The sequence below is a fragment of the Myotis brandtii genome, unplaced genomic scaffold (genome assembly GCF_000412655.1).
Source record: "Myotis brandtii unplaced genomic scaffold, ASM41265v1 scaffold1084, whole genome shotgun sequence".
Taxonomy (NCBI): domain Eukaryota; kingdom Metazoa; phylum Chordata; class Mammalia; order Chiroptera; family Vespertilionidae; genus Myotis; species Myotis brandtii.
The window spans coordinates 553,781-581,695 of NW_005353690.1; the positions used below are offsets into that span (position 1 = coordinate 553,781).

General features: G+C 50.3%; 1 protein-coding gene across 3 annotated transcripts in view; it reads left to right on the forward strand.

Moving 5' to 3' along the window:
• The window catches only part of PLXNA4 (plexin A4), a 435,216-nt gene that overhangs the window by 115,176 nt on the left and 292,125 nt on the right, over positions 1–27,915 (forward strand). Inside the window, exon 4 of one of the 3 annotated variants that reach the window (XM_005857207.2) lies at positions 18,755–18,877. The exons of the other annotated variants lie outside the window; for them this stretch is intronic. Coding sequence (XP_005857269.1) covers positions 18,755–18,844 — 90 coding nt within the window. The 3' untranslated portion in view covers positions 18,845–18,877. Of the gene's footprint in view, positions 1–18,754; positions 18,878–27,915 lie in introns of those variants that run through there. 3 annotated transcript variants of the gene reach the window in all.

Here is a 27,915-nt window from a genome sequence, read left to right on the forward strand (position 1 = left end):
TGGTGGATCTATGGGAAAATGATGTAGGCTTCATTCTGAAATGTTTCTAGATTTTCAGTACATACCTCCCTCTCTCTTTCTCAGTCTGTGTGTCCATGTCTGTGTTTCACTGAGAAACAAAATTTATCCTCATGGTGAGTGATATGCGAGATTAACAGAGGGTAGGATTCAGTCTTACAACTTTATTCTGTAAAGAAAGGAAGGAGAAACTGGAGCAGAGAGGCTGTGACAGCATACACAGCACTTGGAGTTTAAACACTGCTTCTTGCTTTGAAGCCCCCATACCGTTTCTCAGTCCGCAGCCCCACCTCCGGTTGTCCTAACCTGACCTGTTTCCACCTTGGTGAGACCTCACCCAGGGTCCTTAGGCACCTGACACTCTGGGAAGGCTGTGACTGTCATTCGAGAGCTCGATTGAACCCCTGGAAGGGAGGGCTAGCTGTGCAGCGAAGTGTTCTCCATGTAGCTATTTTTTAAAAATGCTTGGAGAATTTATGATTTAAATTCTTTTTATGTTGCATCTGAATTGTACATGGCTGCAAGTTTTCTTGCTATTGGTGGCTATTTTGTAATTCCCACACTTGGACTTTCAGAAGCAGAAGGTGAGAATGTCTATCTGCCAAAAGCCGCACTTCTCAGGGGACATACATGTTGTATGAAAGGGGGACCCTTCACTATGTGTTCTCACAGGCCAGCGGGATGACTCTGTTTTGTGTGTGTGTGTGTGTGTGTGTGTGTGTGTGTGGTGTGTGTGTAAATGTGGTTGTAACCACGAGGTATGGGAGCACTTCTTTGTACAAACATGAATTTGAAAATCAGGCATTTTTGCAATTGAGGCAGCTCCAATTTTCCCCACTTATGGAAAGGAGATTTGATGATTTCATTGAAATTAGCAGATAATTTAAAAATTATTTCCACTTTGGATTGGATACCTTATAGCAGTGGTTCTCAACCTTGGCTGCACATTAGAATCACCTGGGAATCTTTTTAAAATCCTGATTTCTGGGCCTCATCCTCCGGAAATTCTGTTTCTTTGTTACTAATGTTGTGGCCCCACCCCATAACAAAGAAACAGAATTTCCAGAGGATGAGGCCCAAAAATCAGGATTTTAAAAAGATTCCCAGGTGATTCTAATGTGCAGCCAAGGTTGAGAACCACTGCCTTATAGTAAGGGCAGAGGAGCCTCCCAATTCACATCAGTCCTCACCTGGCCCCCTACCCCCAGGTTTACCTGTGGTCTCTGTGGTCTTTGCTCACATGGGCTGTTGTTAAAAAAGCCCGGATTCTCTGACATGCCGATTGGCAGCCGGAATGTCTGGGGAGTGGGAATATGGATTAAAATGCCTGAAAGGAATATGCCCACATAAAACCTTAGGGTTAGATCCGCATCCATCCTTTCCCTGGGGCATCACGAACACCCTCTGTGCTGCACCGGAAAGAGTCTTACAAACTCAGACTCTAGCCCACTTACTGCCCTCCAGTCCGTCCCTGGCATTTCTCTCCATACTGCAAGGAAATATCGTTCCGTTTCACATCAGCTGCATTCCCTCTGCTCCCAGCTTCTCTTGAATGATCAATTATGGCCAAGGAGGTTAAACTCCAAAAAATAAAAAAATAAAAGTCTTTTTCTAACCAAAATAATTTATTGGTGTTAAAAACAAGAACTTCTTTAAGTGCTTGCCCTGTGGTTTCTCATGCAATTTTTAAATTAGGGGTTCCATCCCAGAAAATTGTCTGCTCAGAGGCACGTGTCCCCTGAGTTGCTGTCTTTGTCAGACGAGCAGCCCCAAGGGTCAGAAGGCGTCAGGGCTGGGCGGCAGGAGCAGGTGTGGCTGGGCTGCGTGCTCTGGTTTGGCCTCACCTGGATGTGTGTGTTTACACTTTACTAAGCTGCATATTTCAGGGCTGCGGCTGGGCTGCGTGCTCTGGTTTGGCCTCACCTGGACCCGTGTGGATGTATGTGTTTACACTTTACTAAGCTGCATATTTCAGGGCTGTAATTGCAGCTCCTGTCTCCACAACATTGTAGACTTGAAGGGAAAATGAGGGCTTTGCACGTTGTCAGGATGTAATGATGGTAGCAGGCGGACCTTGGCCCTCCCAGCATTCAGGCCAGCTCTCCGTTGCAGGCGGCGTTGGGGGCGGGTGGGCTTGGCACAGGAATCATTTCCCAACTTGGGTATCGTGGGTGACTTTTTACTGAACTGTCCTATGCACACAAGAAAGTGTGTATAAGTGTATGCCTTGGTCAGTGTTCCCAGGCTGAGCTTCTCCATGTAACCTGCACCCAAACCAATAACTAGAACATTACCATTTCCCCTCTGAGTCCCTTCTCCCACCCTCCCAAGGGCCGCCACCCTCTGACTTCTCACAGCTGGATTAGGTTCTCCGGTTTGTACTTCACAGAAATGGAGTCATGCAGCACCCCCGTTGCCCATGTTTTATTTATGTTGTTTTACTTTCTGGCTATGAGATTGGTCTGTATCACTGCATGTAGTTGCAGTTTGTGCATTCCTGTGGTTGCATAGGGTGTGGCAAAAGTAGGTTTACAGTGGTGAGTAGGTGACACACCATTTATTCTTGTATTATTATTTAGGAATTATTGTTTTATTTTCCATATGAACAATACTTTTGCCCCACCCTGTATTGTGTGACTATACTCAAATTTATTTTTCTGTTTTATTGTTGATGAACATTTGAATGGTTGCCAATTTTTGTCTTTTATGAACAGTGTTGCTCTTAATACTCTTGTGTTTGTCCTCTGGAGGCCTTATATATACACTCCTATGGCAAATGCATGTAGGAGTGAAATTCCAGGGTCATTGCGTGGAACCAGCTTTAGTAGAAACTGCCAAATGTGGGCTAGATGTTTCTAAAGGACATTTTAGTTGTAGCAAGCTGGCTAACATTTTCCTTCAAAAACAGCAAAAAGGGGGTAGTCTTTTCTTTTTAGGCAGCCCATTGTGGTGAGTTTTGGAGGAAGATATACCCTGGGAATATGAGGCCAACAAGTATTTACCAGTGCCCATTGTTCTAGGTGACAGGTGGATTCGTTTCCTAGGGCTGCCCTAACAAATTACCACAAATTTGGTGGCTTAGAACAACACAGACTTAATCACCTGCAGTCCTGGAGGTCAGAAGTCCAAAATGGGTCCAAACGAAGGTCTGGGCAAGGCCGTGGTCCCTCCGCAGGCTCTAGAGGGGAGTCCCTGCCCTTGCCTTTTCCAGCTTCTGGAGCTGCATTGTTGGCTCATGGCCCCTTTCTCCCTTTGCAAGGCCAGCGGTGTAGCATCTCTAAATCTCTCTGCTGTGTCTTCTCATGGCCTTCTCTTCCGTGTAGTCAAAGCTGTGTTACCACCCTCTTACGGGGACTTGCAAGTGCACTTAGGATCCACCCAGATAATCCAGGACAGTCCCCTCTTCTCAAGATCCTTAATCACATCTGCAAAATCTGCTTTGCCATAGAAGGTATTATTCACAGGCTCCAGGAACTGGGAGCTGGATCTCTTTGGGAACCATCAGTCAGCTTCCCACATGGGAGATACCATCCTCTCTAGCCTTTTACCGTGTCATCCACAGAACCTGCCTTCATGAAGCATCATCGCCTTACATCACAAAGTTGCCTAATAGTTCTGGTACTCTCTGTGATTCTCAGTGCATCATGGGTAAAGGTCGATGGATGAGGTCAGAAAAGTGTATTTAAAAGATAGATGGCAATATTTGTTTCTTCATATTTAATTTACTTTCAGTGGTAACAAAGACGCTTAAATGTATAGGAAGAAAAAAAAATCAAAATACAAAACACCCTAAATGCAATGATTGGATCTTGGAACAGAACAGGGACATTAGTAGGAAACTGGTAAAATCCAGATATAAGACTGTAGTTTAGTAAATTTTATTTTAGGAGTTATGCCATGGTTGTGCAAGATATTTACATTAGGGGAAGCTAGGTTAAAGATGTATAAGAACTCTATATTATTTTTGCAACTACTCTATAAACCTCAACCTACTTCAAAATAGTAAGTTAGCAAAAAGTGCAAGGCACCAAATTAAGTACCCACGGAAGAAAAGCTCTAGATTCCATCTGTTTGTGTGGCATGGGAGACAGGGTCCAGTGTTGGCAGAATGAATTTAAATGACCCAAAAGGTAATGATGAGGTTGAAGAAATATATACCTATTGAAGTATGAATGGAGATTGGTGAGTTGTGGGACATATAAGATGGTGTTTCTCAGTGGAAACATATGGATCAACTTCAGTTCCACCCAAGATCTCCCAGGGGGAGCTGGAGCTGAGGGTGGTCCCGGGGTGTGAATGAAGAGGGAGTCCTGTCCTCAGCCTCTCTGATTGATTCATCAACTCCTGCCCATCCTCCCCTCCTCTCCTCTCTTCCTGGCCCCGTCTCAGGGCTCAGTCTGTTAAGGACTCCCCAGTGACCAGCCAGCTCACAGCTGAGTTGTTATCTTCCCCGTCACACACTTATCTGGGCACGGTTAGAGCTCCCTAATAAAATTTGTCTCTGGCTTTAATCCCATCACTGTCCAGACCCGCTTGATTAGCCCCTCTGGTTGTTTTGGCTTTGCTTGTACCTCCAGCTTTTTCCGAGGAAATTGGTAGAGATAGGAGCTGAGAGAGAGCTCAGGGCCCTACAAAGAGATCAGAGAAGAAGCAAACCAGGACCCTCAATGACTTTTAACAGAGACAAAGGGCTTTGTCTCCCTCCTGCCCTCTGGTTTTAGGCTCATCAGGGACAGACAGGAGAGGGGGACGCCTTCTCTTGTCCATGCTCTTGGCTGCAGAGGCTGGCCTTGTGTCCATTCTCCTAACAAGTCCACATGCCCCCACATTCCTCCTTGGCCTCCTGAGCTGGGGAGAGGGAGTGATGGACAGAGCTGGGGAGTTGGAGGCGTTTAGTCAGCTCACTGGGATTCCACCCCCACACTGGATGTGGAACCTCTGGCCACATTCCCTCCCCTTTCCCAGACCCAGTGACTGTCCTGGCAGGCTTCTGTGATTGTGGAACTCTTCACAGCTGCATGCTTCATGCACAGTGTTGAAGCCCAGAAAGAGCATATGTGGAGAATGCCGCGGGGGAATTCTCTAAGGAGCACTTTCATTCAGTAGATATACTGTGGATCTCCCAACAGACACGTAGACTGTGCCCTAGGGCGTGTCACCCTATGGTGTGTGAGTGCATGTGCATGCGGTTGCATTTGGATTTGTTGCATCTCCAAGCATAAATGTCAGCAGGCTCCTCCCCCTCTCGCCCCCTGCTGTGTGTGTGGTATACATGGGCGCATTCTTCCATGAGCCGGCCCTTCCGCCCTTCTCTTCCTGGTCTGCTTTGCCGCACAGCTGTTCTGTCTCCCGCTCATTCCTCTGCACCCTCCTGAGCCAGATGCCCCTCCAGTTCTGAAGGTAAAGCTGTTCTCTGTGAATCCTCATGCTGTCTCAGCTCTATAGTTCCCCTTCCTCAGCCATCAGGGCTTCCTGCTCTCTCTTTGGGCACGTGCCAGGAAGGAGGCAAACACTGCAGCTCCAGGTACCTGCCATGCGTGTGCAGACAGAGCCCAGGTGGGGCTGGAGGCAGGTGGGCAGGCGGGCAGGTGGCCCGAAGGCAGACAACCGGTGCTGCCTGTCAGAGCTGCCTGTCTCCCTGAGGTCCTGCGGCCTCTGTGGTCAGGAGGTGGCATCTCTGCAGCCTCCAGTTCCAGCCCAGGGCACAGAACCTGCCCTGCTGGCCAGAACCAGCCCCAGCAGGGGCGCTGCAAGAGATGTGGGAAGGTGGACAGCTCACAGAGGGAACGGAGTACATAACAAAGTACCATAACAATGTACCATAGACCGAGTGGCTTAAACAACAGAAGTTTATCGTCCCAGTTCTGCAGACTGGAAGCTTGCGTTGGCAGCGTTGGTTCCACCTGAAGCCTCTCTCCTCCCTGTGTCTACACAGGGCCTTTCCTTTGCCCTATCTGTGTCCACATTTCCTCTCATAAGGTCACCAATCATATTGGATAAGGGCCCATCCTAATGACCTTATTTTAACTTAATCACCTCTTCAAAGACCCTGTCTGCAAATATGGTCACATTTCAGGGTCCTGGGGTTAGGACTTCAACATATAACTTGAGAGGGAACAGTTCCGCCTGTAGCCAGGGCCCTCTGCCTCCTCTGTAGGGCCATTCCCAGCGGCTTCAGGTGGGAGCCGGGGATGCCTCTCACAGAGCCCGGCTTCCTCTCCTACGTGGGCGATGAGGCAGCTTGTGGTTTGGTTGTTTGCAAACTAACTGCAAAGAAAACGGAGGGTTATTTTATTTGGGGGTGATCCTTTTACTATTTATAGATAAGGAGAAGGCATAAGAGCTTATGTGGAGAATGCCAAGGGGGAATTCTCTAAGGAGCACTTCATTCAGTAGACATACTGCGGAGCTCCCATGAACAAGAACTTTGGGATGAGACTTGATAGTTGAGTGGCCTTGGCCAAATTACTTCACCTCTGAGTTTTCTCATCTGCAACAAGGACTGCTGTGAGGATGAGGTGAGATGTGCACAAGATGCCCAGGCAGTGCCCGGCTCAGAGCAGATGCTCAGAACTTCCTTGCTTCCTTTACTTCCATTGCAGCATTGATGCTGCTCCCATTTCTGCAGACAGGAAAGTGTGGTGATGACGGACACCCTGAACCCAGTGGGCTACTCGGCACACAGCTGCTGTCTGTCCACTCAAGGGAGCCGGGACAAGCAGGGACCTGCCGACAGCTTGGTAAAACCTACCTCTGCTGTTTCAGAATAAACCACACTCAGATGCCACTTCTGCTGATGGGGGTCAAAGACAGAATCTCTGCGCACAAAGAGTTGTATATTCATGGGCAGCAATGCCCAGTCTCAAGGGGAACTTTGAACACAAAGTTTGGAAAACTTATTGTGGGCAGAGGGTGGAAGCAAAAACTGGAGTCTCTCTTCCCTGCAGGTGTGGCTCTCAAACTTGAGTGTGAATCCGAATCAAAACACAGCTGGCTGGGCCGCACCCCAGAGTTTCCAATTCAACAGACCTCAGGCGGGTCCTGAGAGGTTGCATTTCTAGCAAGTGCTCAGGTAATGCTGCTGCCTCTGGCCCAGGGGCCACCCCTGGGGGCGCACGGACACAGCATTTGGTTAGGGTCTGTTCAGGGTCTATATGCCCTAACCACAGCCCGTCCTGTGTTCGCTGTGGTCTTGTCTGCTTTGTCTGATTCTCTGCTCTCATCCCTGGAGAAGGGCAGGTGTGTTGAAACTTCTTCATTGTTTCCCTGATTTACATATGCTTTTCACCTCTTAATGAGCAACTATTTCTTTGGCCCTCATCCTTCTCTGCTTCTTGCTTTTCTTCCCCTTTTCCATATGTGGGCCTCCTCACCTCTCACCACGATGGAGGAGCAGGCCTTGTTGTGAGCTCCCTCACTGAAGCCCAATTAGGAGGAGGCAGATGCACAAGGAGTGTCTTTTCCATCGCCACCCTCATCGTCTGTACCCCCATGTGTCTCTCTACCCCATCATATCAATTCCTCGGCCCCAACTCCCTAATCACTTTGCCAGAGTAAATAATTGCTGGTGTGTGGTGACCCAAGGTCAGGGCCAATGGAGGAATGTAATTAGAGCCTTCACTCCCCACCACCATGCGAGCCGCCTTCCAGCTGATCCTTGAGTCTCTGATCCCTCGGGCTGATGCTCCTATCCTCCTCCCCACCCTACTTCCCCTTTTGAGCCCGAAAGCTTGGGTTGGAGCAGAACATTGCTCATGAGCAGATGCCAACGCTGCCTTTCTTTGAGTCTCCCCGACAAAGGTGGAGAGGGGGGGCAGAAGGTCCTCTTCCAGGGAGCTGGAGCACGGCCCTCACAGCCCTCACAGCCAACCTAGGGCATGTGAGCCTCTGATGACTGTTGCTGGGCGGGTTGTGAGACAAGAACCTTGGTCTGTGCTGTGTGTTTTTGGACTCCCCCCACCACATGGTCACCACTGCTTTTCCTGAGTTAGAGCATCTTACTTCCTTCCCTTCCTCGCCTTCGGCGTCCTGCTCATGTGTAGGCGGAGATGGGCACGCTGCAGCTTCCTGGGCCGAGAAGGCCTGAGTGACTTGGAATGTGGCTGATGTGGGAGGCAAAGCCTTGCCTTCTAGCCCTGCCTCTTTCATCTCTGGATGCAGGACTGATGTTCCTCTCTGCTAAACGCCTGGTGCCGGGCGCCGTGCTGGCAGGGATGATGACAGATAACGGCTTTTGAGTTCTTTTGGAAATGTTCCCCGGGCCAAAGCAGGGGAGGAAACATCTTCTTGCCTTTACTCTGACTCCCAAAGCTAAGCCAGACCCCAGACAAAAATAAAGCTGTGACGATCCAAGAGAAAAGGCCAAGAATCATTTGTGTGTCCTCCGGCACGCCTCTGTGGAACGGGGAAGGGGTCGCTGGGGAAGGAGGGGCAGGCAGGGCAATGGGATGTTTCAGTGCGTGATGCATGGAGCCTCACTTTGCAAGAATGTCCGGGCTGAGCCTGGGGGAAACAGAAGTTTTCTTGATTAAGAAGAGGAGGCTCATCAGCTCTCATCTCTAAGAAGATCATTGCCACAGTAACCTTGCACAGCCCACATCCCAGCTCTGTGCCTGTGCTGAGCCTGCCCAGTCGTTCTGGGCCACCGAGGCTGCTGAGGAGACAAGCTTGCTCTCTCTTAGAGCACCCGGCTCGGCCTCCCCTTCTGGGGTCCCGCTGAGTCCAGGAGCCAAGCCCTGGCCTCCTCCTCCTAGCAAACTCTCTACAGGCAGGAATGTGTCCTTGACTGCTTGTTGCACTACCCTGTCCCCACTGGACATATCAGGCACAGCTGATGACAAAATACAAGAGTCCGACAAAAATGAAAGTCCTCTTCTTGCGGGAGTTCAGTGCAAGAGAACCCGCTTTAAATTTTTGACTTGGGAGCAGGCTTCTGTGCTGCTTAATACTTGTTTTTATGTCTATTCCCATGTGTTGGCAAATTTCCCCCCAAAATTCTGAGGACCAGAATTGTCTGCCCGTTTGTTTGTTTGTTTGTTTGTTTGTTTATTATTTTAAAATGTTAGGTTGCAGGCCGAGGGCTATGCTCCCTTTGGCTTTTATTTATGTATTTAGTTAGTCAGTCCTCACCAGAGAAGATTGTTTCCATGGATTGTTTTAGAGACAGTGGAAGGAAGGGAGGGAGGGGAAGAGAAAGAGAGAAAGAAAGAAAAAAATAATTGATGTGTTGACTGGCTGCCTTTCCCGCACACACCCTGGCAACCAAAGTAGGGGATCGAACCTACAACCCAGGTATGTGCCCTTGACCGGGAATCAAACCCGTGACCCTTTCGGGCTTAGGTCAACACTCTAACCACTGAGCAACACCGGCCAGGGCCGTCTGCCCTTTTAGACTCTCCTCATCTAACACCTCCTAAGCCGCTCAGCACATCTGTTCTTGTTGGTGGAAGTGATGCTGATCAGGAAGGCAGTGGCTGCTGCCTCTCACTCCCTCCCTGTGGTAACCCCAGAAACTTCAGGGCGGGTACAGTGAAAAGGAAGCCCAAAGCAGGACCTCAGCCACAGGGCTTGGGGGTAGACTCTCACCAGGGGAGGACGTCCAGGCCAGCGCTGGGGAGGACTCAGCTTTGGAGGGGGCACCCTGGTCCTGGGGGTCTGGCCTGGCTCCCCCGACCTCCCTTTTCTTCCTTGCATGTCTCCTGTAGGTGTAGGTGTCAATTGCCCTTTAAAAGGAAAGGGAGCATGCTTGTGAGTAGGGGCCTATCCTAGATTAGCAGCTGAGATCTTTGGGTTTGTATAACCCGTACCTTGAGTGTGTGGGTACCACAGAGCATGTGACCTTGGCATTTTCCCCAGGCTTGCATCATCTATTTTCTGAGGCCTCTAAGCCTTGGATGGTTGAGCTTTCAAAGATTTGGCCCCTGACTGGTGTCCTGAGCCGTGAAGCAAGAGTCTAAGAATGGACTTACCCTGAGCCTCCAGCTTGCCCAGAGTGGCTCCAGGCCAGAGTGGAACAAAGTCCTTACTCAAAGACATGCAGAGAATGTTCTGGAATTTCAGGAAGAAGGCTGAGAGGCCCTGCCACAGGGGTTACAAGTCAAATTCATGGGGGCACCATGGCTGCCCCCGTGGCCATTGGCTCTATGGCAGTTTGAAATGGCTCTTCCGGCTCTGAGGGTGCTACAGTGAGGGGAGGGGGGAGGGTGGAGGTCCTGGCCTTTCAGGCCTCCCCAGTCAACTCTCCCTGCAGGGGGAGCAACTCTCCTCAGCAGCCATGTGATTGGAGGAGCTGGGGAGGGGGGTGAATTGAACATGATCAGTTGCCGCTGATAGGACAGTAATAAAATTAATGGGCTCTTAGAGCTCCCTCATTAACAGCAGGGTCGGTGTGTCAGACCCATTTACTGGATCAGTCCTCCAGATGTCAGCCCGGGACAGACACCGAGCAGCTCACTTGTCCTGCCTCCGTCTGTGGGAAGACCTACCTACTCCCCAGAGGAGCACTCCTGTCCCTTCTGGAACCTCTGCGAGAACTCACAGCTGGAAAGTATAAGACCGGGGTTTGGATACGGTTGTTTCTAAGATCTACAAGAGCTGCATTACGGATCAGTGTTATGTAGCTGCTTTGAGCACCAGAGAGCTCATAGCCTCCCATTTCCAACCCCATCTCTCTTAGTCACTCGCTGTGTGAGCCTCACCTCATACACAGTCTGGATGGGTCGGTAACGTGGACAGATCTCATGGAACAGTTCGCTTCCTTCCTCGAGGAGGGAAGGAATTCGAGATGAAAAACAGGAGCTGGTATCCAGGAAGGAAATGGACAGTGTGACAGAAGGCTTTTTATCCGGTTTCCCCAGTCTGGAGTCACTGGCCTGGGGCCCGAGTTGAGCTTTTGGAGGTATATGAACTCTGTAAAGGCATCTATGAAAACAATGGGTGAGAGAGCATTTTCCAGAATATTTGAGAAGCGCCTCAGAGAGGTCTTGCCCCCGCTGGGGGAGCACCCACTGGCAGCTTTGGGTGGGAGCAGCCTGGATGTCAGCCATTAGATTGGGGAGGATGGGTCTTCCCTTACAAGTGCATCCTGGTCAGAAGTCTTGATTGCTCATCCAGGGACTGAGGCAGCCTTGCTTCTTATTCTGGGTGAAGCAGTGAGGGAAGGTGGAGAAGCAGAGGTGGTTCTGTGTGACAGAAGCCAGAGAAGGACAGATTTCCTCACGCTCTGTGGGAACAGAGCTGGGACTGTGAGACCAGATGTGTCCACTCATCTCCCTGGGCCCTGGTCTCCCTGCAGAGGACCAGCTGTGGGGAGATCCCTGATCAGGAAGGAGATTTGGGGGAGATGGCTCCTCTGAACTTCTGAGCCACTTTGAATATGGACCCAGCAGTACCCAGTTTGTTGTCTTAGCCTGAACTTTGTGTGGCCCTTATTTGGGGGCATTCCAGGTGCATCGTTGAACATTGTGATGGGACCAGGTAGCCAGCTTACTAAGAACCACAATCTCAAACCGTATGGCTCTAAGGCCAAGGGCCTGGACAATGATGGAGAAGGAAAACAGTTGACTGGGAAAATGACAATGAGATAGAACCATAGATACCATGAGCTCAAGAGAAGTTATAAGGTCCAGCTTATGCCTAACTGAATGTCTGTCTGTCTAGCCAGCCACTAATTTTCACCTCATTAGACAAAGGGGATTTAAAAATCTTGACCTCTGATAATAAGCCAGTAGTTTGCCACCGATTCAATGAATTAACCAAATAGTTTTGAACTGCCTGCTGTGTGTCTTCAGTACTTTACCCGGTACTGTCGAGGCACCGTCTCTGCTGATGATCTCATCAGTTAAGTGGGGAGAGCAAACATTTGACAAGGAACAGCTGGAGAGAAACTTGGCTGGGCTATGTGTAAACGTGCATCTAGAATTCAGTCTCTGGTCAAGAGCTCTTTGCTGGTTCTCATATCTCCAGCTCTTAGCTTCTGAGAAATGATAGAATCTAGAGTCCCACCTGCCTCTTCGACTTTCCCCATTTTATGTCTGAGGACATGACCCATATTTGTGTCCCTTGGGGAAGAAGTAGCACACAGATGCAGAGGGGATGAGGCGGTGCTTGGTTTGAGAGGTAAAGGATTGTTAGGTTAGAGGTAGCTCTTTCCAGGAGATTAAAGAGTGCATATTTCTTAAGTTGCCTTTCATCTCTTCCACCTTGCTCCACCCTTTCTATGCTTTCTGCCTCTACCTAAGCTGACCATGCAACTGGGCAACCTCTTTAATAAACTCCCAGTTCTGTAGGGGGGAAAAAGCCCTGATTTATAGTATATGCCAATTTCTGTGGTGTCAGTATTACCACCGTGGTGAGCTCAAGTTTGTTTAACCAGATTACAAAATTCCTAAAAATTTAGCAATCAGCCATCCTGAGCTGTCAACAGCCAGCTCCAGCACACCCTGGAGCCCTCCCTGTCAGCTGGTCATCACTGACCACCCGGTCTTATTGGCAAAATGGTGGCTCCACCCATTGGGGGCATCCATTGGGAATGGGAAGTTCAAGGAAGAAAATGTAGCTTATATGATACCTGATAATCCAACATAATTATCAGAGCTAGAAATGAAACATTGAGAGAGGGCCTGTGTTTTTGACATTTGCTGTGTGGCCTGGACAGAAGAATGGGTTATTTGACCTCTGAGGATTATTAAATCCGTTTTTAGAAAGCTTCTAAATATGTGAAGTATTCTGATGGGTTAAGGATTAGGGCCCCTCTGGGTATAAGATGGTATCCTGGTCACCTTTCCACCCCTTTCACTGAGCCCATTTTCCCCTTATCTTCCAATCCATTTTGCTCCAAGGTAATCCCCTTCCTCACCCACAAGAAGTCAAATGACCCTGGTCTGGGTGAAAACATCCGTCCTTGGGAGGTCAAAGGACTGGTCCCACTTCACAGGAAGATCCATTCCTACAGTTCCCACCGCCTATCCTCATGCTGAGTGCCCTGCAGGATTGAGAGCAGTGTGCTCCCAGCAACTAGAAAATGGGAAGAGGGTCCAGGGGGCCCTGAGCCCTGGCACTGCAAGAGGGTAGGTGGGGAGGAGGCCCAGTGTCGCTTCCCCCGGTGATGTGCTCTTCCACCCTGGGCCCTACTGGGAGGCTGGCGATCCAGCCGAAGCGCTCCAAGGGAAGATCAACCAGAAATGTCGGCCGGGCAGTGGAGCAGGGCCAGAAAAATCAATGCTGAATTCCAGACGCCAGGAGGACAGGAAAGTGGGGAGGTAGAAGGGCCAAATGAGAGCATTTGTTTGCAATTCTAATGTAAAACATATCAGCAGATCACCAGGCAACGATGCCTAATGAAAATGCACATGATGGATGTGGGCGGATGAAGAGAGGAAGGGAGGGACGGGAAGTCCAGGCACAGGGCCTGCTGAGGAATTTAAAGGTGTCTGTGTCCACTGCAGCCTCATGCCGAGGGCCAGGGCGCCGGGACCAGCTAGCCTGGACTGAATCCGAAATCTGCCACCTAATTTTTCTTGTGGTCTCAGACCAGTTACCTCAGCTTCTTGCTCTTCCTTTTCCTTCTCTGTACAGTGGAGCCATTAGGAATACGGACCAGGTAGGGTTTTGTGTGAGGATAAAATGATGTAACCTGGATAGTTGATGCTTACTCCTTAGACACAGCTATTATTTTCTTTTCTTATACAAAACACCCATTATAGGGCCTGGTGCATAAAGTCCATTTATTCCTTTCCCCTTGGGGCTAAGGGAGGAAGAGAAGGCTAAGGGAGGAGGAGAAGTTGGACTCAGCTGTCACCATTCGGGACATTTTAAGGCAGTGGTTCTCAACCTTCTGGTCCTTTAAATACAGTTCCTCATGTTGTGACCCAACCATAAAATTACTTTCGTTGCTACTTCATAACTGTAATGTTGCTACTGTTATGAATCGTAATGTAAATATCTGATATGCAGGATGATCTTAGGCGACCCCTGTGAAAGGGTCATTCGACCGCCAAAGGGGTCGCGACCCACAGGTTGAGAACCGCTGTTTTAAGGCCTTCACCAGGTTTTCTCTCTGAGCCCCTCAGATGGAATCAACAAATACCATCCTTTTCTGATTCTGATTTCAAATCTCCCAGCTCTGCCATGTGGGGCAGGTAGTTAGAGGCCGGGGTCTGGATTTCTCCACGTGTTAAGTGATGGTAACAGTGCCTAGCTTACTGGGCTGTTGTGGGGTTGAATTCAAAGTATGTTTGTTGTTTTTACCTCCCCCTTGCTGACAAGAATGAAGTGTACTCTCTGGTCTGAGCGCGCTACATGCTGTGTCTCATTAAACCATAAATAACGGTAAGGAGTTAGGCTGTTCATTTATGGCTCAGGGAGATGTGGAGTCAGTCTGACCTGTTGCGCCCAAGACCACACCGTCGGTCTTGGCCTGGACCCTGGGCACCCTGCTGCTACTTCTCTTCCTCTGTCTGAGCTGGCGAGCTCTTGTTAGCAGGGTCAGAGCTGAGTGGGACCAATCAGGGAGACATTTGCTTAGTGTTCAGGGCTGGGCAAATGAACCTGTGAGTTTTTGCCCTTTAATTGTGGCCTTGGCCTTGATTTTACCACGTTATCCTGGGAGCCTGAGAGGCTGTGTCAACCATAGCAGGAGGCAGAGTCTCAAGGGGACCCAGCAGTGTTCCCAGTGGAAGGAGAACTTCCCGACATCCTTCAGCACCACCCAGAGCACCCCATCCCACTGGAAGGGGTTGGCAGAATCTCTGAGGAGGTCCTAGAACTTTTAATCGTCCATTCTTTCTTTCCTTCTGGACAGTGAAGTGAGGGACTCGAACAGGTGAGATTTAGCAAATCATACATTTGCCCTCTTTTTACAAAGTGGCATATTTTCAAAGCATTTTGGGTGTGAAAAAGTGCTATTATCTTTCCAGAAAACCCAATTCCCAATGTGATGATATTTGCAGGAGGGGCCTTTGGGGAGTGATTGGGTCCTGAGGGTGGAGCCCTCATGAATGGAATTCCTGTACTATTATCTTTCCAGAAAACCCAATTCCCAATGTGATGATATTTGCAGGAGGGGCCTTTGGGGAGTGATTGGGTCATGAGGGTGGAGCCCTCATGAATGGAATTCCTGTCCTTAAACAAAAGACCCCAGAGCAACCTCTTGCTCTCTGTCAGGTGAGGACACAGTGAGAAGACATCTATGAACCAGGCAGTGGGTTCTTACCACCCAGTGAATCTGCTAGGGCCTTGACCATAGACTTCTCAGCCTCCAGAATGGCAAGATATAAATTTTGTTTATAAGTCACTCAGTCTGTGATATTTTGTTATAGCAGCCCAAATGGAATAATATCCTATATAGTAAAAGGGTAATATGCAAATCAATGGAACAGTGGAACAACCTGTCACTATGATGTGCACTGACCACTGGGGGGCAGACGCTCAATGTAGGAGCTACCTCTAGCAAGCAGGCCCCGATTGCCTGATTGTGGCCTGCTGGCCAACCTCTTGGTCCCTTCCCTGGCAGGCTCTGACTGCCCAATGGGGAATGGGGAACTGAGGGTGGGTGGCAGCAGATACGGGCAGTGCCAGGCCAGGTCCCCTGCCCCACCGGACACCCCATGTACAGAGGGAGACCGGCGTCGGGGGGACGGGCCGGCGAGCGGGTGGGAACGGCCAACCTCTTGGCCCCTGCCCCTAGCTGGCAGTCTCTGATTGCCCGATGTCAATAACAGGGAGGCAGGGTTGGGTGGTGGCGGGGGCGGGGTCAGCTGCCAGCAGCCGGGGAAGATGGCCCTGTTTGCAGGCCAGGCCTTAGGGACCGTAGCCGTGTACGAATTTCTTGCACTGGGCCTCTAGTATTGCAATAATTGCTGATTCACACCATGGAGGTAAGTCTCATAGCTACTATCCCTGGTGGCAGCAGACAGCTAGATGAGTTGTGGGTCTGTGATGTGTGCTCTGTGGATGTGGCCCACAGGGGTGCTGGTGAGGGCTGACTGAGTGGATACCCAGGCAGGCACGCTCACTCAGCTGCTGTGAGGAGAGGGCTCTGAAGACCGGAGAGAGAACATCAAGACAGTATGGGATGTGTTATCTCAGATAAAATTCTTCTGCTCTGCTTCAGAAATATTATAGAAGGAGGAGCAGGTAGCAGACTTGGGATTAAACTAGAAGTCAAAGGGTAGATGTGGCGAAGTGGTTTCGTGGCCAGATCAGGAAGTTAATGAAACCAGACTTACGGAATGTTCCTTAACGGTGCTGGTTTCCACTCTATGGGAGCGGGAGTGGCAACTGTCAGGTTCCTCTGTGCTTCTGGAAAAACGACTCACACGGATGCTCTGTGGATGCTGGACAGCAGAGTCCTCAGTGAGGGGAAGGCAGGGGACGTGTGTGATTGACAGACTCGCTCAAACCCCACAGTCCTCCCACTGTCACCAACACAAACCATAACTCAGACGTGCACCACCTGCCTGGGTGCTTGGAACCTGCTTCCCTTCCCCGGGTGCCACCTGCCATTCAGGATGCTCACATGGTCCTCTTTGTCAAGAAGGGAGTTTGTTCCTGAGAACACCTGAGAAAAAGACATTGCTAAGAGGCTGAAAGGGTGTTTGGTTTGATTTCCAAATTTGAAGGAGACAAGTATGTGTGGGAGAGAATTTCAAAACAAAACTTTCAGATTCTGGGAAAGGGTATCAACGAAGGCTGAAATTTAGCAAGATAATGCTCTGATGTTTACCTAAATGTTTTAGCTCTGGCTCAGTTTGTAAGCAGGGCACTTGGGGAGAAGGAACCCCTGGAGTTCACAGAGGGGGTGTGGCTCAGTTGACACCTCTTTTAATTCACTGAACAATATTGAAGGAGTCAGCCCGGCCAGTGTGACTCCATGATTGAGCATCGACCTTGAACCAGGAGATCATGGTTTGATTCCCTGTAAGGGCATATACCCGGGTTATAGGCTTGATCCCCAGTGTAGGGTGTGCAGGAGGCAGCCAATCAATGATTTTCTCTCGTCATTGATGTTTCTATCTCTCTCTCCCTCTCCCTTCCTCTCTGAAATCAACAAAAAATGTACTTAAAAAAAAATTGAAAGAATCCAACAGGTCCTCCTCTGCTTGTCGATAGGGTCAGTCTGTTATTGTGTTTCCTGGAATGGAACCACATGTGTTTAAAGAGACGCTATGCCAGAGACGTTTAATTTGAGACAAGTGCCAATTTAGAAAATGAAGGGGAGCCCTGGAGATGCCACATGTTGGTCTTCGGAAATTTTCTCTGCTGAATCCTTCAATGGCAATATTTTCCTTTCCATGTAACAGAGAAAGGATACAGACAGAAGGTTAATTAGGGGGATGTATCTAAAGGAAGGCTGCACACAGAGCAATCCAGGGGGGACGCGGCCATGCCCACCAGCGGCATCGTCATCAGCAGCCTTGATTCCTATCGACGGAGCCCGCACAGGGAGACCGACCACGAGCCCACTGGTGGCTGGAAATTGATGGTAGAAACATCCAGGCTGCAAGGGCATAGAAGTCGCGGCCATGAAACCGCCAGTTTCTCTTACTGTTCAGAGGGAGGAAATAATAGCGTTGGGCTGTGGGAAGGAAATTGCCCAGCTGCCTTTCCCTTCAGGCAGCGGGATGCCTCTTCTGAAGGCTTAGACTTTAGAGCGTGACCCAGAGCCGCCCAGGAGACAGGCAGACTCCCCAAAAGAGAACGAGGTGTGGGAAAGCTGCTGCTGCTGATGCCATTTGTTTTGCTTTAGGAAAACGGCCATAAAAAGGGAGAGGCCCTGAGCACTTGCCAAGGGATATCTCTCAGGTGGGCCAAACTTCCTGCTCTCCCACAGAACGTGAGGGCGCTGGGCTCTGGGAGACACAGAGCTGTGAAATGTTCCCAGGACTGCAGCCTCCTTTGGCCAGTCTCCTTAATGGAGACGCCTGGATTGGGGGTCAGACACACACCTGGGACAGCACAGGCCCAGCCAGTCAGAGCTAACTCTGTTTGCAGACAACCCAGAGCACCCTACTAGCACCACTGGCCCAAATGTCAGCCCTGTGCACAAGCCTGTCAGGTCTAGGCAAGGTAACCAAAGGGACACCGAGGAGCAGCCACACAGACGGTCAGGAGGTAGAGGCAGTGCTTCTGGGGCCACCTGGTTCCTTGTGGACCACCTGCCTTTCATACTAAATTGTTAGCCCCGGGAGGCCTGGCGCTGTTTGTGTCTTAGTCTGTGTTCCAGGCCTGCCTGGGGCCTGGGCAAAGCGCACGCTTAATAAGTACTTACCAAATCCCGGAAATGAGTTTGCGGAAGGGGACTTCTCTGAGTGACAGCATTTGGGAGGATGGAAGTCAGCCTCTAAAAGAAAAAAGGAAAAGAACGGAAGATTCCCGTGGAGAAGCAGCAGTTTGGAGTCCAGAAAGAAAACGTAGGTGGTGGGGCAAGCTGCCCATTCCAGAAAAGTAGAAATCTCCAGGCATTCCCAGGAAGAGAGGGTGGAAGGGACATCTGCTACAACTTCTGAAAATGCGCTGGGTACTGCGGGTGCTTCATGTCCATCTTTCCCGGTTTCCCCCTGGTTTTCTCTGCTTGCTCACAGTCAATTTCGCACACGAGCTGCAGGCTCCCCAGCTGCTGTCCTCTGGGACCTCCGTGGCTCTGACCCTGAAATCTAGGCTGGTGACACTAACATGCTCGCTTACTCTCCAGCTCGTTGCTCCTGACTGATCATGTTTTCTCTATCCCTCCACACAGGGGTTTGTCCTCTCTTTGCCCTTGGATCTCCCAGGCCAGCCCCCAAAACCAAGTATGACCATTTGGGGCCTGGAGCTCTTCCCCAGATAAGATGAGTAGATAAACCCCCAATATCGGAAGATTTGGGACCTCCTTTTACCCCCAACTATGGCTGAACGTGACTCAAGACCAGGAATGTCACTGGCATGCAGTTTCCACCGAGAGCATGGGTGACATGCTACTTGGTCAGGCACTTGGTACTCCTGGCCCTGAAGAACCTCTTCAAAGCCTACCCTGTGCCAGCCTCTGGCCTCGTCCGCCAGGTCGACCTTGGGGGTCATGCTGCTCTGACACTCAGACTTTGCTGGCCTTGGGCATATCCTTCTCTGTGAGAACTTGGTTTCCCAACTGGCAGGCAGGCAATAGGGTCATTATTTGACTGAATAGGTTTTTCTAAATGTGGTAGAGTCAGGATATATATAAAAATAGATATTGATATTGATATAATAGATATAGATGTATAGATATAGATATCTATGTTTCATAATGTATACTTTATATGTTGAATATGAAATGTAAAATGGCGTAAATAAACTCCAAAAGCATCATTACTACCTAAAAAGGTGGAGCTTAGGGGAAGGAGCACACGGACACGCAACTGTTCTCCAGCCTTGGGATCACGGGCAGTGTCCTGGGCTCCTGATCCTGTGTTCCCAGCTCAGCGATGTCCGTGGGAGGTAAGAGAATTCTGCTGTTGTTCTGGGTTCAATGAGAACAACACTTACAGAGAACACATTCTATTCTGAGCACTGTGCTGGGTGGTGCAAACCTAGAAAGAATTAACTGTGGCCTGAGGAGCTCCCAGCCCCACTTACAGCTCAGTCTTTCAAAATACTATAAAAGGAAACAGCTTGTCTAAAATACCATAGCAAGTTCAGCAACAATGCCAAGTTTAGAAATCACTGTTGGAATTTGCATTTCGTTGCAATGCAGGTGAGATGCAGCCCCTGGGGCAGAAGCCAGCCGAGTTCTAGCTCTATCCCTGGCGAGAACTCACCCTGTGAACTTGGGCTGTAACATTGTGGTTTAGCCTGGAAGGAACCTGGGTCCACTCTCCCCAAGATATAGCTGAGGAAGCAGAGCCTTCAATACGCCAAGTCTTAGATTTTCCCCAGGTGTGAAATAGACATAAAAATGGGATGCTCACCTTCCTTACCTTCCATGGACTTTAGGAAATAAAATGTGAGAGCAGCTGTCAGAATGTTTTGGAAAAGTAAAAAGCGCATGGCTATCTGCCTCTAAAGAGGTATCGTCTGCTTATCAACCTTCTCTGCTCTCACTCCCTCGTGTACCAGGTGCCCAAGTGAAACCCTGCAAAGCCCAGAGGGTTGCTGCAAAGACAGTGAGATACAATCTTTAAAAATATTTTGCTACTTACGGGCAAAAATCCCACAGCAGCAGCTAGACCCTGTCTCCCGGATAGTTGGCTCTTTCCACGAACAAGTGCCTGATAATCACCCATCCTGGTGAAATATTCGATTTATTCTAAGAAGTTCATTGGAGGGCTTTTAAAAAAGGAAACTGTACAAACATTTGCTAGCAGCTTTGTTTAGGGGAAGGGAGGAAGGAGCAGAAAGAATTACGACCATACACCCTAGGAATTGTTGTCGTATTAAACCTGTGTTCCAGGAGTGGACGGTTTTTTTGATGCAGTTGGGCCTCTTGCCTCTGGACAGTGGAATTGCTGTCTTCTGCCACAGGGTAGATGGCCCGTACGGCCTTTTAAGCAGTTTCAGGGTGGTTAGTTTGAAGGCAGCAGCGCGTGCTGGAGAAGGCAGGTGGGGCTTGGGGTGGGGAGAATGTATTTTCCCAAGTTGACGGTTGCGTGTCATAGTGTTATTTGCTGTGTCATGTTGATCTGGTGCGATTTGACAGCTGCGTGCGAAAGGCAGCAACCTCAAAGAATTGCGAACTGCCTTCCAGGTGTTTGTCTGTGCAGCATATGTCTGTGGGAGGCGGCGGGGAAGGTAAAGCAGGGCTTCCTTTCAAACATGGGATCCTGGCATTTTCCTGCAGGTTGAAGCTCAAAACTTTTACAGTTGCTTCATCGTGGGACATGGGAGGATGTCACTGACTTTCATAAAGATAAACGTGCGTTCTGTGGTAGCAATGCACAAACCCCATACATGCGTAAACACACACACACACACACACACACACACACACACACACACAGTAAGGTTTTCTAGTCAGCTCGCCAGAATGCATTATCTTAATACTCGAGCTTCAGAAAGTACCCACTGCCTACTGGCGTTAGGACATTTTCTGGGGTCAGGAACCAGATGCTTCTCACCCTGGAATACCGCAGTCAGCAGGGCCTGGAGGGCCTCAGGAAAACAGGTAACTGCGTGAAAACATCTGCTAGTGACTTTAGGGGAAGGCAGGAGAGAGCAGAAGGAATTACTACCCAGAACTTGGGTTGATCATCTTTGAGTTCAGGGCTTGTCCCTTTAACCAGTGCTTTGCAAATGCTTAGGTTCCAGAAACTATTTAAGCAGCAGAAAATGCCCCTTCTTCTCCCACAAACATTCCTAGCAAACGTGTCACCTAAGGTAAATAGGAATGGTAGTTAGGCATTGATATACGCCTATGCATGGGTCTATGCTTATGCATGTGTATGTATGCATATATGTGTGTAGATATGTGTGTATGTGTGTAACATGGATAACTAAATGCAAGCCATTCATATGTTCTAAAGCACGGCGGTCACACATTCTGAGACACCTGTCTGCAGACGGCCTGGAGGATCGTCAGCGGCTCAGAGATAACTTCTCTCGGAAGGGCTGGCCTCTGTGATTGCCGAGCCTGAGCGAGGTGGGCCTGTTACATCTGTGGACCACGTGTCTGAAGCTCCGGCACCTGCCAGCGGAGCTTCAAGTGTCAGGGCAGCTGGATCCAGCAGAAACAGTTTTCTGCTTCTCAATTCCCCCCAGGCCAGAGATTAAATGAGAACTGCAGTTCACGAGTGATGCCAGGGCTGCTGAATGAACCAGGGGCGGTAACGCTCTGGTTGATAGGAAGAACACTATGCGTGGTAATAATGAAGGTGAATGCTTGCTGCCTGGGACAAAGGGTTTAAAATGGGCATGCCAGTGCCTCTCAGTGCTGGTTGAAGAATTAATACATCCGCTTGTTTCAGAGCATCATGGCATATTAAACTGTAGACATCATCCTGTTGAAGTTTTTCTGCTTGCTATCCAGCAGTGGCCAGTTCATTTGGAACAAAGCTTGTTGTTTTGATGTTCTTACCATCGGTCATAAGGAAGATTGAGGAAAAAAACACATTAGACCAAAAAACTATACGGAATTGTATTTTTTTAAAAAAAAACATCCATTGAGTTATTCATAGGTGCTGGGCATTGGGCTAAGACAGGCCAATAGCTAGCGAGTGGGAAAAAAGGGCTACTGCCACAGCCTGCTGTCAGAGCCCTTGCCTTGCCATTATACTATGTGACATTTTACAATATGCAGGAGGCTGATATTGAGGTTATCTGGCTAGAATCACCACCCTCTGCTAACATTCATCGCGTGGTTCCGAAGTTAGCAGTTCCAGGTTTAGCTGGATAATGTGAGCACTAGCTGTGTTGCAAATAATAATGTCATGTATGCAGCTCCTCCTACTTTTGCTATGTCATTTCAGACCTTAGATAATGAGAAGCTGGGACATAATAAAACAAATGGACGTTAATTGAGCACCTACTGCATGCTAGGCTCCTGCCTAGTGCTTTATCCATAGATCATGTCACCTTCTGAAAGAGTTGCTTAAAATCATCTACATGTCATGGATGAGAAAATCAAAGCTCCGAGTGGTCACGTTTTAACTAGTCCGTCTCCCTTCGACGTCAAGTTACACACAGGTGCCTTTGGCATGTTGTGTACAAACCCGCACACATGCTTTCCTATCTGTAACTGTTGCTGAGACTTTCTTTCCTGCAGAGAGTGTACCAAAGGCCAGCTTCTCCAAGCCACGGACTCCCCCATGGAGGGCCCCCAGGTCAGAACTGACTCCTTCTGTGGGGATGAGTGTCAACCACCCACAGCGACAGCCACACTGTGGCTCACACCACTACAGCCCTCCCTGCATGGAACCCTTGCTTCTTCTTGGCTCTTGCTAACTCCACCTTTCACTCCTTCTCCTCATCTTGACTCCCTTTCTCAGTGGGACCGTGGTTTCCACCGGCTGTGAGTGAGCCACGTGTTTAGTCAGGCTGCCCTCTCTAAGCCCGGGCCCTCCTGCCTGCTGGCACTACACCGGGTGACAGGAGAGGCTCTGTGTGTGTGCCCATGTCATCGCTGTCACCACCTCTCAGTTTTTTGGTATTTTCAGATTGTGAGCACTTAGTGGTGCGGGTCTCTGTGCCCTTTGCATGGGGAAAAGTGAAGAGAGGAGGAGCTTAGAGAATCAATTTGGGACAGATTTTTGGGTGCAGAGGTATAATTCGGGCAGCTTTTTGGACTCAGATGCAGCCCTTCTTCCATTTGTAATCTCGAATTGCACACAGTTACACGGACCCCCCCCCTCAACTCTCACATGCACACCCACACGCCACCAATTATTACGGTCTCATTGGTCAGAACGCATGTCTATGCGCATGCACACAGGCACACACTATGCTCACGTCCCTCCCTGCTCAATTCCTGCCCCTGGGGAGTCAATTTCATCAGGCCCTTTAATGATTAGACTCAGGACCATGAAGGGAGAGGCAGCGAGCTGCTTTCTGCTATTGGCAATGACCTGGGCTTTTACGCTCTGTATCCTGACCATTGTGCTTCCGGAGAGTCTCTTAGAAGAACAAAACAAAGAGCTGATGCTAGTTGGTGGGCCACCTGAATTGGATTCTCTTCTCCACGGGCTCACCTAGTAGACTTTTGCATCTGAGGACCCAGGGAACCAAGGAAGGGGGAGCCTGGAAGGAAATTACCCAAGCACATTCTTTCTGCATCCATAATGTTGAGTCCAAAGCCAGGATGGGCGCTATCCCTGAACAAGTCACACTTTTGTGAAATGGAGCACCCAGGGACACTGCAGCCAGGAAGCCTGGCAAAACCCAAGCCAGATGGCTCCACACATCCCTGCAGTGGTGGCGTCCAGGTGGCCAACAGTGCAAGTGTCCCAGCCCCCAAATACCCGTCTCCATCTGAGGGGAATGGTGGCTGTGAAGTGAGCACCCAGAACCACATCCCCGCTGGAGGGAGTGGGCGGGGATTTTAACAGGTCATTCCTAGCTTGTGGCAGACATCTGTTAGCCTCTTCCTCTGCCTTTCCTGTTCAATGACCTTTTTTTTAAAAAAAATTCTTTATTGTTTAAAGTATTACATGAGTCTCCCTTTCCCCTCCATTGACCTCTCCCCTGCCACCCCCTCCCCCAAGGACAAGCCCTCACCCCCCTACTGTCTGTGTCCATTGGTTTTGCTCATATGCATGCTAGAGAGCATTATGCTAAGCGAAATAAGCCAGTCAGAGAAAGATTAAATATCATGGATCTCACTCATTTGTGGAATATAATGAACAACATAAAATGATGAACAAAAACAGATCCAGAGACAAAGAAGCATCGAACAGACTGTACAACCTATGAGGGAAGGCAAGGGGTGAGGGCATAAGAGATCAACCAATGACCTTTTTACTGACTTCTGTCCTAGGCTGATTTTAGGTTTCCCACTGTCTCTTGGGTCATCAGCTAAAATTCAGAGGCCCAATTTTCCATGTGAAAACTTAGGGGAGGTTTGACTGGGACTTTTTCTCTGGGACTTTCCAAGGTTTGGAAATTGGGGAGACGATAGTTGTGCTTTGACTGGGATTTTTCCATCCCTCTGGCTCCTTCTTCTGTGTTTGGGTGCAGGTGGAGAGCTGAAATTCCTGAAGCAGTCAGCTCTGTCCCCATTGCTCACAATCTATGGGGCGAACCTTCCCCCGTGTCCTGCTCCCGGCTCCAGGGTAGCCAGGCGAAGTAATTATCCTGGACAGCTGCACGGCGCTCATTGCCATGGCCTTACCTCATCAGCCCCCCGTTTTTCACTCTAGCTGCTTAAAATATAAACCAGACCCCTCGTCCCCCTAGACGGGCTCCTTTCAGAGTAGGACCGAGTGTGGTGTGTCATATGTCATCTGATTTGCAGCGTGTTTGGGTGATTGCCAGATGGGCACAGGAGGAGGGAGGGGCAGCTCTGAACATGCAGAGGGACGGGAGTTCAGTTTTCTGGGGACAGTCTCCAGGCTGACACCAGATCCTGCGGGTGACTTTGACAAGTCGTTCACCTCTAAGGCCCCATCTGTGAATTTCAGGAAAACCTGTAAGTCACCAATCATTTTCAGGGAACTAAGGCGTCTGGAGTCTGTGCGGAGAGCCCCTCAGCCATAAACCCTTCACTGCAGCATAACTCTAGAGGACCTCGGGGCACTGTTCTCTCCATCCCCAGCCCTTGGAGCAATGGCTGGCAGCTGCCCGCGCCTATTTCCTGCTGAGCACTGACCCTGTCCTCTGCCTCCTAGCTTAGAGCTTTGCAAGAGGGGAGCAAAGAGAGAGCATTGTGAGGGAGGAGCAAGGAGAGAGCATTGCAAGGTGTTAGAAAAGGGAAGGGAGATGGGTACAGGCTCAGCCAATGTGCCTGCAGGTGGTCCCACCGGCATGCTGGCTGCAGCCGTCACATGTCACCTGGGTGCTCAGAGGCTCATCAGCACAAAGCTAAGCAGCCCCTTACACATACACAGACGACTCCCGCACTTCTGTGAGGCTGCAGCCACGACTCTGAATCTTCCTTCCACTTCCCACTCTTGTCAGCACCCCTCACCTTCCTTTCCCTCCTGAACAAACATCACCCTTTAAGCTCTGACCTCTCTTCCCTTCATAAGGAGAGTGGGGCAATTGGGGGGTGTCAGTGGTCCTCCTGCCCGGGGAGGACCCAGGCATCACGGAGTTGGGCTGAAGGCTCCATCCACAGCTCTGATTAGAACAGGCTGCAGTTTGAGCAACTGTAATAAGGAGTAGTTGCCATGGAAACCGGCTCTTGATGTTGTCCAGATTTCAGAATCTCTCCCCTCTCCCCACCTTGGTTATTTTCCTGCCTTCCCTGTTTCCCCCCCGAGGCTATTGCTACTCGTTTGGCAGGAGTTTGTGGGCCCACAACTGAGTGAGGACTGCCGATCTCAGCCAGTCTCTGCCATGCGGCTGCCCTTCTAAGTGAGGACATGGCCCTGCATGGCCAGGAAGCCTGAAGCAAGGCATGCGCACTTCCTGCTCCAATCTCAAAGATTCAGGCTGGTGTGTTCACAGGCCAGAAGCATACTAGTAGTTGCAGCCCTGAGCAGTGCCCCTCATGCACAGAGAGGGGCTGAGGAGGGGTGGGTGGGCTGGGGCTCAGCTCACCTCCCTAGTAGAAGCCCTAGAGCAGAGCAGTGGGGCAGGGTGTGTGTGTGTGGGGGGGGGGGGTAGAAGCCAGAGCAGAGCAGTGGGGCAGGGTGTGTGTGTGTGTGGGGGGGGGGATTGGGTGGGAGAGGTAGACTAGGGCTCTTCATCCAGGTGAGAAGTCAGAGGGGGGACTTTGGTTTTCACCACCTGCAGGGCAAGAAATGCAGGTGTGCTCACATGTTCTGTCTGCACAGACTCATCCTCTCACTCCCCTACACCTGCACTAGTCAAGGTCATGCTCAGATAGCCAAGGGTCGTCCCAGCCAAGCAACAGCATGCTGTTCTGACCATTCATGGGCTGTGTGCCTCAGTGTCCCCAAATGGAGATCATGCCCTTTGATTTGACAGCATTTGTCCCAAGGATGGTATCAGGCTAAAAAGAGATAACAGATGACAAGCTCTTTGGAAAGAGCAGGTCTTACACAAAGGAAAGGAGTCACTGGGGATGGGAAGCCACGCCAGATAGAATCGAAACAGTGGGAATTGACAAGGGCCCCACATGGGTCTGTCTTGGAGAATGCGAACTTCTAGTTTGAGTTTTGCTACATTTCTGGGAGAGACACTGCACAGTGCCTACAGCCTGTTCACCCCCTGCCCTCCCTCCATGCCAACAAGCTGGATAACGTGGGCTGGGTCCAGGGACAGACAATGTGGATACCCACTGTGGCCAGAAAACCATGGCATTGGGGGATGGGTACAAACTGTGGCCAAAAGGGAGCATTGAAATTCAATGCTGAGAGTCAGAGCTGATGCCAACAACAGAGCTGGGGAAGGAGACGGGGAGAGGAGAGCAAAATGTCAGGAGCCAAGGAGATACAGGGACAGAAGGGGAGGGAGCCCAAAGGTGGGCAGTGTCTGTGGGGTCAGGCAAGGTTGTGTGGGGTGGGCAGGCAGCCGGGGGAGAGGCCCAGGTGCCCAGATTTCAAGATTCCCAAGAGCCCACCAGGGAGCCAGCCAGTCCGATGCAAAAGCAAAGAGTCCTTTATTTCAAGCTAGCTCGAGCTCCCCTACCCTCCTTACTGACGCAGTAGCAAGTGGCAGAGAGGGCGCGGCCTGATGGGACCAGGAGTTTTATAGAGGGGTGGAGTGAGGGCGGGAGAGGGGACTGTGGGCCCCGCCGATTGGCCAGGTGCGAGTCTGTGTCCCATTACACAGGATGTGGTCATAGTGATGGCGTGCACTTCCCTTGATTATCATTGGTTAGTCCAGAGAAATCCTGGGTGTGGCTAGCAGAGGCTTCTTCTGGGAAGAAGCCTTTGCCGAGCACATGGCCCTGCCCAAAATGGAGGACCCAGGGTAAGATGGCGGGCGCAGTCCCCGCCCCTTCACCGAGAATGCGGGGAAGGGCGGGGGCCGACCAGGGGAGCGCTGGGCATCAGGGTCTCTAGGTTGAGATCTCGCCCTTTCAGTAAACAGCGCTTAGTCCCTCTGCCTTAGGCAAGAGCAGAACACAGGGTCCCTTAAAGGGGATGCAATTCCACCGCCCTGGCCTGGCCTCAGCTGCGTGTGACCCTGGGCCGGTCCCTTCCCGAAACCTCAGACGCGGCTGTCAAAACCCAACGCGGCTGGAGACCCTGCCTCCCGGCCACTGGCCTCCAGCGACACAATGGATGGGGAGCCGGCCACTCGGTTCCAATGCAAGGCCTGCCGCCGTGGGTGTCGCCGGAAAGCCGGCCGATCCCCCGCCACCAGGCCGCCCACCCCCCGGCCTGG